Raw genomic sequence first — 9,859 nt, forward strand, 5'->3', positions numbered from 1 at the left:
TGCTCCTTCCTAGATTCTTTGCAACCTCCTCTTCCTCAGCCTGGCCCTTAAAATTTTCATGTTGTACGTTTTACACCCTGATTATTCTACAGACCAGCAGCAATGGCATCATCTGGAAGCCATGTGTCCCACCGCAGTCCTATATTTTAACATGTCAGGTGACTGCTATGCACATTCAATTTAGAAAGCAATGGTCTCTATATTCAGGCATGGGCCCACTCTTCTTCTCACTGTTCACTCGCACACTCCAACCACCATCCAGTGGCTTATGAATGCTCACTTTCAGTCTAGATTTCTCTAGGTGGCAGATCCACACAGCCCTCTACCTCCTGGAAATGCTCATTTGTAAGCCCGATGACAATAGCAAACACAGTGTCCTTAGCTGAGCCTCCAACAAACCTGATCCTTACATAGGCATGAAAGTGTTATCCACTAACACTTGCTGTCCCCATCCCTCCAGATAAATTACAAATCACATTAAGTTTACCTCCTAAATCACTTTAAAGTCTCCACTTCACTCCATCTCCATTTGAATGTCCTAATTCAAGCTGTTATTTCTCACCTTAATTACTAAAACAGCTACTTAACTGATCTCCTTGCCCCAGAACTGTCTCTCTTCAATCATTCCCTATACTGCTGTTAAAGTGAATTTAAACATTTAAAATTCAGTCAGTTCATTCTTTGTTTAAAATGCTTTAATGGCTTGCTACAGTTCTTAAGGAAAAGCCAATGAATCTCAAGGCCCTCCTTATTTTTCTAACTCAGAACTTTCCAAACTGCCATTGATGAGATTACATTTGGTTCATGACCAGAATTAATAAAAAAGAGTGCAAAAAGAAGTTCAAAACAACAAAACCCAGAGCAACATGTAATTAAGTATCATTTAAAAAAACTTCTGCCTAGTTATACATATATGTACAGCAGGTTGTAAATTAAAATGTGGTCCTTTTTGTGTGAAGTGGTCTCATCCACTGGTCTCATCTCACCACACACCACATCCGTGTTCTTACTTTTCAGTTTCTTGAATGTGTTCTGCCTAATTTCCAGTTGTGGCATATCTGCCTCTGCCTAAAGATCTTTTCCAAACCCCCAAATCCCAAACACACACACACACACACACACGTATCTTTCAAGTTTGAGCTTAAGGTTACTACTCCTCAAAAATCTTTTAAAAGTACCTTGATCTGAGTCAAGTGATAGCTATAGTCTCCTTACCATGATACTTTCATTGTACTGTGTCTACAACCTCCAACACACCCCACTTTGTAAAGTAGGGACTATATCTATCTTATTAACAAAATGCCTAAAATACTGTCTCAAAAACTGCCCTCAATAGATATTTGTTTAAAAGAACAGTAAGAATGCATCATTAGAATGCATTCATTTGTAAATACAAGGATTACTTTAAAAGTAAAAGCTATAGAAATTCTGACTGGGATGCAAACATATCAGGCTTAAGGAAGAGTCAGAGGTACCAAATGAAAAATTTATATATTTAAAGAATATGGAGAAGAGAATGGTATGATACCATAATAAAAGCAAAAAATAAAGCATGTTTACAATGGCTAGCATCACATCACACTGGAAACGTGGGCTCAGAGAGTAGATATAGGAAAACCTGACATGTTAAAGCAAGACTGCTAAGATTCCCATAAAACACGTTGAGATGCCACTGAAATGTATTAGATGTATTAGATGCCATAGAAACGACATGACTTCCACTCTCAAGATGTGAGTTCAGGAACTAAATGATCCTTCTGAAAGATCACCATGGGTAGGTGGCTCTGCTAAGGACAAACTTCATGAGGAGCAGAAGCCAGAAGACTAGTTAAGAGGCTATGAACAGTAAACAAAACCATAGCTTCCTCTATGGTAACTGCTGTGGAGGTAAGTGGTTGGAGTTGAGATATATTAACAAGGTAGAGCACACCGATTTGCTGAAATAAAAGGAAAGAATCAGAGTTAAACTCCACTTGGTCTTGACAAATGAATAAATGGTAGTGGTATTTATGAAAATGGAAGTATTAGGGTGGGGATGGAAGAATTCCACTCATAGTCCTCTTCACAACTGGCTATACACCCTTCACGTGGAGATAACAATGTTTCCTGATTTATTTAACTTTTCATTTGTTTAGATGTTATTTTCCCTGCTAGACTCTAAGGTCCCTGAATATCACATTTCTTCAGATACCTGTAATAACATGTATAAAAGCTTGTTTGAAAGGAGAATAAAGTTGAAAAATTTAATTGTGTACATCTTTTTATACCAATGACTCAATTATTCTTCTAATTTCAAGATGTCTTAAATATGCTTACCTAGATTTTCAAAATCCAGTTTGCTCAATGAACAATTTTGGACTGTAAAAAAAACGAGTTTGTCTTTTAAAAAGAATGTGATAAGTTATGAAGAGAAATGATAAAGCCCCACAACACTTTAATGAAAATAACACGGTTAAAAGAAAAAGAACAAAACGTTTAATAGTTTAAAAACAGCCAAAATGATGATTTAAGTACACTCTGTAATATCAAAGTGCTTTTAATGAAGTCACCAAAAAGGTATTCTAAGGCCTGTATTAAGAAGCTTCTGTTTAAAGAATTACTACCCTGTTTCCCCGAAAATAAGACATCCTCCGAAAATAAGACCTACTTACAAGAAAGATAAAACGTCCCCTGAAAATAAGACCTAGCACATCTTTGGGAGCACACCTTAAAATAAGACACTGTCTTATTTTCGGGGAAACAGGGTAGACTGGGCCATTGCAAATCAAACTGCAAACTGAAGCTAAGTTTCCTTCTCAAACAGAACCAGCTGATCAACAGGAATTACCCCATCCCAACATAAAACAAAACACTTAGGTTGTCGGCTTGTAATTTTAACACCAATAATAAAAGCTGGACTACTTTTCTGAACTATCTACCTTCAAAATAGTGTTTGCCTGCTTCTGCTCCGCGCACACTTATCTCTAATGCAGAAGGCAGCTATGTTCAACTTAAAGCAAAGAACGTAAATGGAAAATGACAATTACCCTAACAGAAAAGACGGCCAGAATGACAGCCCTCATAAAGTTAATTTCGGTTGGAACCTTAATTTAGTACTTGTTTCGTCCACAGCCCTTTATACGTCCCGCCTGCATAAACCGTAAGTGTTTCGGGAGGGACGCGCAGGGCTGACGCCGAGCGGTGCCAGGCGCCGCGGGCAGCTCCAGCAGAACGCTGCTGCGCCTCATTCGCACTTCACAAAGCACGTGTCTCGGTCCACAAACAAAAGCAGGGAAAACGTTGAGAGACGCGGGAAGGAAAAGAAACTCTGTCACGCCTCATCCTTTCCACTGTGGACTCTCCAATTACCTCCTTTCTCTCCGCTTCCTTATTCTTCTGTCCCTGCTTTTTCGCGTACCACAAGCCGATTTCGCGGCCTTTCAGGTGCCCGGGATGCCGGCCCCTGCCGCCTCGACCACCTCCGCCGCCGCCGCCTCCGGAGCCTCGGCTCCCTCCAGGGCCGCGTTCATAGTCCTCACTGGAGCTGCGGGGGTCCCCATCGCGGCCCCAGATCCGATGGTGATCATCGCTCATTGTCCTGGCGGAATACAATCCGCGAGAAACCACAACCGCTAGAAATGGCGTCCGGGCCCGGAAGCGAGCGCACGTCCGCATACGCTTTGCTTCCGGCGCCCGGCGCAAGAGGCGGGGCCGTCGCCATCACAGGCGGACGCTTCTGTTGACGTCACAGGCCGCCGCCGGCGGGGCCTGCGGAGTTGCCGGGTTTAAGGTCCGTGGGAACGCTGTTGGAGTGTCTGCCTTTGTACGTCTGGAGGGAGGGCGAGCGAAAGGTTCGGAAGTTTTCTTTAACTGGGCCTAGCAAGCGGGGAAACGACTTTTGGGTTTTTCTTTCGTATTTCTCGTGGTTTACCGAGTGAAAGCATCCGGAATGTGCTTCCCATTACGTCCTGGATAGTAAAAGTTGATTGAAACAAAAAAACCTGGGATCGATGCACTGTCTTCTGGAAGTTTCTAAAGAAATGAGTTCCTCAGACGTCTTAGAAACAGCCTGATACCTTTCAAATGATGACGGTATAGAAGTATAAAAGTACCTCAACTGCCTTTAAAGGGCTGTCATTATTTACCGCTTTTATCCAATAGCATGACGTAAGCACGTCTAACCCAAATTCAGTGCAGAACACTTAGGCCATGTAAACAGCAAGTGAAGATTCACGTGTTCATGTGAAGCCACATACTGTTTATTAACGAGACCACTGAGTGTTTTATGCAGGCTATTGCTTGTATAATAAAGTAGATAGGGCCACACTGTCTTGGATGTTCACCAAGAACTATCTACTTCATTTACTTATTTAAAGGTGCTGGGGAATACTCGTTGAACCAAGTATGGCATGAGCTTTCATTTGCTTAGTGTTGAGGGAAAAATAAAGGCCATCACTGTGCGCTGATACTGTGTGCTGTGAAAGGATCCAGTTTACACCACTGTGACATGAAAATTATTTTGAGCAGAAGACATTTGAATTTCTGAAATCTCTTACCTACCTGAAGCAGAGCCACCTGAAAGAACTCAGAATTGCTCAAGGGTCCTAAATCTCTCCCTGGAAGGGGTAGGAAAGACGGACTTATCACTGAAGACACTAAGTCTCCAACACACCTGAACAGAAATTGCCTCAAACTACCCTATCTCACATCTGTTTTAAGGTCACATTTACCTTTCCTAAAAGTTGTTTGTTTTCCCATAAGTGCTCTTCTTCCTCTCTCTTCCCCTGTTAAGATGGTACACCTATTAGAGCCTCAAACTCTAACTGCCTCTCTGAGTCTCATTCTTCCGTGAGCTCCCTCATGTGGTTAAATCCATCGTTTCTCTTTGGAATCAGGTTAACACTTGACTGTTTTAGTAACTAGCCTCAGATATCACATAGCATCACTTCTACTGTATTTTACTAGTTGAATGTTACAGATGCCCATTCAGGTTTAAGGGCAGTTAGAGCCTTACCGTGTTATGGTGATAGACCCAAAGTCACATTATAAAAAGAGCATGTGGGATAAGAAGCATTGTGCTCTTCTTTGAAGGTGTTATCTGCATAAATGCTAACTTAGGCCCATGGCTCCAAAACCATATTACACCACTATTTTAACAGTTTTACTTTCATATCCAGATACTTCAACTGCTGTCCATGCAATAATTAGAATTAGGAAAAGTGACAGTAATACCATAAGTAGAATTTATTAAGTGCTTATTTTGTGCTAGGCACAATGTGAATGGGCACTATTTTGTCTCTATTTTACTAGACTTAGGCCAAAATCTCAAGAAATGGTAGAACTAAAAAGAATGAACCTTCTCTTAGGCAAGAATACCACTATTGCTGGTACAGTTCATGCAATCTTAAGAAAACTTAAAAAAAACAAGAAACCTCAGCATCTATAAATGTTCTTTTTGCCTCCTTCATTTATAAATCTACCATTTTCAATTATCAAAAACTTTTTTTTAATCAGAGATATTTTTAAAATCCTAAATGGACATATTTTCCATATTTTCCTCTCCCTTATAAGTCTTATTTCTAAGTAGACATTTCACAATTATAACTACAAAGAAGGAGGGTAGTGAAGTCTGCCTTGGAAAAGATGATGTGAAGAAATGGAAATCCCTGGCACTTAGGAAGTAGAACAGGAAAGTCTTATTACAGGAGATGGTGTGAAGGTAGTGAGGATGGGGCAGAGGAAAGGGGGATGTAGTTGGATTATGACTCCTTTCCCCACCTCAGCTTTTGCCACATCTCCTGTGTAAAGCTCTGAAAGCAGCCCATGTTTTGAAATATATTTTTTACATATCTCTGGTTATGGATTTTAGTATATCCAGTGATTCTGCTAAAGAAAACAATTACTGACTGAATCCTTGCATTCCCCTAGAATTCTAGGAGACTTTACCTTTTCATTATTTTAAATTAATCTGTCTGCCTTTTGCCAATTTTATCTGTTACTACCACTAGCTTTTTTGCTTAACTTATCTGGGGGAATCTTTTAGAAGAATCAGGAGTTTCTCCTGGTATTCATCCTAAAATTGGTGCCACTGAGGTCTTTTCAACCAAAAATACCAAATCTTTGCTCTACCCAATTCCGTAAAATGTGTTGTTCTTGACTAAGGAGAGCATTATGTCATTATCGTAGTATGGTTTCTGTATAACACAGGAAAAGCTGAAGATCCATAAATTTCATTTTGTATTTTAGAATTCTGTATATAAAACTATAGCCATGAGGATTTTAAAGGTAATGAAAATAATAAACCACCTCATTCCCAGTCTTTCTGACATCCAGTTCTCTTTTCACTATACACCAGAGACAGATCTATAGACATTCTTTTTGCCAGGAAAGAATACAGCTTGTAGTTAATTCACGTGAAGATAATTCAAAGGTTTACATATATGCATATGAAAACTACATACTCAGGTGCAAGTGTAAAGAGCCCATGAGACATTTTCACAAACTCGATTTAGTAGCAACAGGGATGCCACCATCTCTAGGCACAGTGGAAGGAGGTGAAGGAGCAGATGCCTGCATCCTGAAAGAAAGCTGAATAGAGTCGGCTGCCTGCAGGAGCAGTGACCTTTGGTAAATGTGCAGATAAACCCAACATGATCTTGCAAAGAGTTAGAGAAAAAAGTACCTTGACTTCACTCTGCTGCTTTCTCATCTCTTGCTGGGACTCCAAACCCAAAGAGAAGCAGAGGGCATGTGAGGTGTATTGATGTAGTTGGTGCAGTTCAGCCTCTTGGAGCTAAAGATGAGGTGGAGAAGAGTAGGTGGATCTGGAGGAGAAATGTTAACATATCCACATACTTGGAGGCTCTTGGTTGCCATGAGTTGCAAATATCATGCCTCTAAGAGTTGATCTAAGAGATCAATCAGAAATTTTCACTGCTTCTTTATTCCTTATCAAATCAGATATTATCTGCTTCTAGCCTCCTGTTTGAATCTAATGTCCAACCAGTCAGTGTTTCTGGATAGCATTGCTTTCTTGGTGATTCAGGTTACTTTTTTAGGTAACCACTCGGAGTGGGGGTTTTCTCACCTTTAGGCCAAGTTTCTGAAGACTGAGAGGCTGGTCTTTTTTCTTACTACCTTCTTAAAGCTATCTAATCACAATTTTCTTATTTCACTCAAAAAGCTGCAATTGAAATTTTAGTTTATTCTCTAATATATCATTGAAAACAAATGAGTGACTTTTGTTAGGAACTTTGCAGATATTACATAGTCCCCTTTTCAGTTACAGTAGGGTCCTGTGTTTTGGGGGGAAAGATCACATAGATTTAGTATAACTTGCTTAATTTATACCTATAGGTAGGGTGACAATATAATTTATTGCACAAACTGGGACACCTTTTACAGTGAAAGAGGACTCTATTAATTATGCTGGAAAAAAAATTATATAATGGGACCATGCCTGGTGAACCAGATATTTGTATGACCAATTACCATTTCTGTAGTTCCATCTGTTTCCTGAAAAGGAAGGAAAAAAGTTGCTTAGTAAAGTCATAGTTTCAGGATCCATATTAAAGACCTTCTTGAGAGTCTTCCATATCTTCTATAACGTATTTTTCTCAAAATCTTATTAAATTGGTAGATTTTCCTAACTCAATTTAAGTGTGCAGTCATATTAAGAAAAAATATTGTGAAAAAGTGGTAGGAAAAAATTTTTGAATTCATAATTTTTTCTCCAAATTTAAAATTAGTCATGAAAACATAAGCTCTTAAGGCTTTAGTCAGCATGTAAATATGTAGTTTTACTACTCTGAGTAACCATGGTTTCATCTAAATCCTAATGTTTTTTGACTCTGACATTTCAGAGTTCCTGGCAATCGTATTTATACTGAGTGGCAAGAGTAACACTTTTGTGGCTTATATTTTTTCCTTTTTTTCTAGAAAAATTAGCAGGTAGGGCTTTGGATATGTAAAAGTAAAGCCAAGATGCTCCTATGTAACTATTTCAAGAGACGTTACCTCCAAGAATCTAAATTGCTGCATATAATATGCAAAGGATTGTCCTCAAAGTCATTTTATATTCGGATTTTTGGCTGTTCAATGCCAGCCAGTTACTGCTTATTCTTGGGAGAAATAACATGTTTTTATATGTGTGTAAATTTCTGTGTAGGTATGTATTTGAAATTAAACCCCCCCGACTGTAGAAAATACATGTAGATCTGATCTTCCTTGTATCTTGAGCCATAAAAGAGATTGTGTAAAGAGGCTGACTTACGTGTAGAGCACTGTAGTCTGGCCTAAATTCTTCAGGTCACAAATTCAGAGTTTAGATCCCAAAACTCAAATTTGGGAAGATGAAACATCATTGGATTATTGTGTGTAGCCCCTTTGCCCCTGCATTTTAAGTATTAAATGTCTTATTTCCTTAAGTACTGACTTTGATAGTAGATATCACTGACATTTCACTTGGACACTTCCTTTTTTTTTCTATTGTAAAGTTACATCTTCATTTTTTCAAACACATTTTGACTTGTGATTATCTTTCAATTTTTTTTGCAGTGAATTTTGTGAAACCCTGCAATAAACCATAATCATGACTATACAGCTTTTCATGAGTTCTGTGAGTCCTTCTGGTAAAGTACTGAAACCAGCAGTGGTTTGTGCCCGTCGCCCCACCCCACCCCTCGCCCAGGAACTTTGAGCTGGTTTCAGGAGTGAGAGCAGTCTGTGGACAGTGTCCTCTGACTTCACAGTTGTTTCAATCACAATACGTATTTATACATTAGTTTTCTTTTGTGTTTTTTCACAGTTACAATCCCAAGTACCTCAGCAGTTTCCGGAATGCAATAGAGCTGCATTAAATATTATAATGAAAGTAGCTAAAAAGTAAGAAATTAAGGGAAAATTGATTTCTAAAATCCACTATTATAGATCCATATCAAAAAAAGCTTCTGAGTAACACACAACAAAGTCTCTTTTTATTATATTCTAAAAAACACTGGATGTTTGTTGTCTTCAAAATAAGTTGCCTTTGTCAATCACAACTCTGAGAAGTCGTAGGGATTTTATGTTACACGTTTATATTATTAGTGTCTTAAGGATTATGTGTTTGCAGGTGGTAGTAGTCACCACCAGATGGTGATATTTTCATCAGATGACAAGCAGATTTTGTCTTCAGTTAATATAGAAAAAAGTGATAAGCTATACTAAATATAGTGTTTATTAAAAAGAACAAAATAACTATACAAGGCTAAGATATTTGGATATAGCACAAGATATCTATAAACGTAATTTCTTTACCAGAAACATACTTTTACAATCAGAATCACTGAAAAGAATAAATAGACTTAAGGAAACTTGTGTAGTTTAACCTTTCCCTCTCTTTAGCGAGAATTTGGAGGAGCCATTCATATTTAGGCACAGCCCTACTAAATTTTTGTTAGACGTTTAGATACTTCTGGCTTTGAGGTTGAAGTTGTCGCAGCCCCTATGGCCCTGGTCTCATAGCTGCAGGAAGGAACTAGGTGTGACACGGATTAGAAGTACAAGCTTGCAGGAGGCGGCTAACCTTGATTGCAGGGTAGCCCCCAGCAGCTTCCGCAATAGTCTTCTACTGAGACTGTACGAGGCAAGTGAGGAGAGTATTAGAAAATGACAGCGTGCCTGAGGATCGCCTCAGACTGGGGCTCTTTCTCCACAAGGAACACCTGTGGACACATTGCCCGAGGGTCTGCCCCCACAGCCATAAATCAGCTTGCTCAGAGGTTGTCTGGCTCTTGGTGTCCTCTACATGAAGTGTTACAGGTTAGTAATAAGATGCTGATTAGCCGCTCCTAGTGTATCTTTGGGCTAAATACCCCTAGTGTGGTTTTAATGCAGCAGA

At 39.2% G+C, this 9,859-nt stretch overlaps 1 protein-coding gene across 2 annotated transcripts in view; it reads right to left on the reverse strand.

The window, feature by feature from the left end:
* The window catches only part of DHX36 (DEAH-box helicase 36), a 62,652-nt gene extending 59,017 nt beyond the window's left edge, over positions 1-3,635 (reverse strand). Inside the window, exons 1-2 of one of the 2 annotated variants that reach the window (XM_053599315.1) lie at positions 3,349-3,448; positions 2,317-2,358 (exon numbers count right to left, since the gene is read on the reverse strand). Coding sequence is in view for 1 of the 2 variants with exons in the window: in XM_053599314.1 (XP_053455289.1) it covers positions 3,349-3,573 (225 nt within the window). In the remaining variant the exon portion in view is untranslated. Of the gene's footprint in view, positions 1-2,316; positions 2,359-3,348 lie in introns of both variants that reach the window. The other variant, XM_053599314.1, reaches the window with a different exon arrangement.
* Between the last annotated feature and the right edge of the window lie 6,224 nt (positions 3,636-9,859).

This window comes from Nycticebus coucang, chromosome 8 (assembly GCF_027406575.1).
Source record: "Nycticebus coucang isolate mNycCou1 chromosome 8, mNycCou1.pri, whole genome shotgun sequence".
In the NCBI taxonomy this organism is placed as follows: Eukaryota; Metazoa; Chordata; class Mammalia; order Primates; family Lorisidae; genus Nycticebus; species Nycticebus coucang.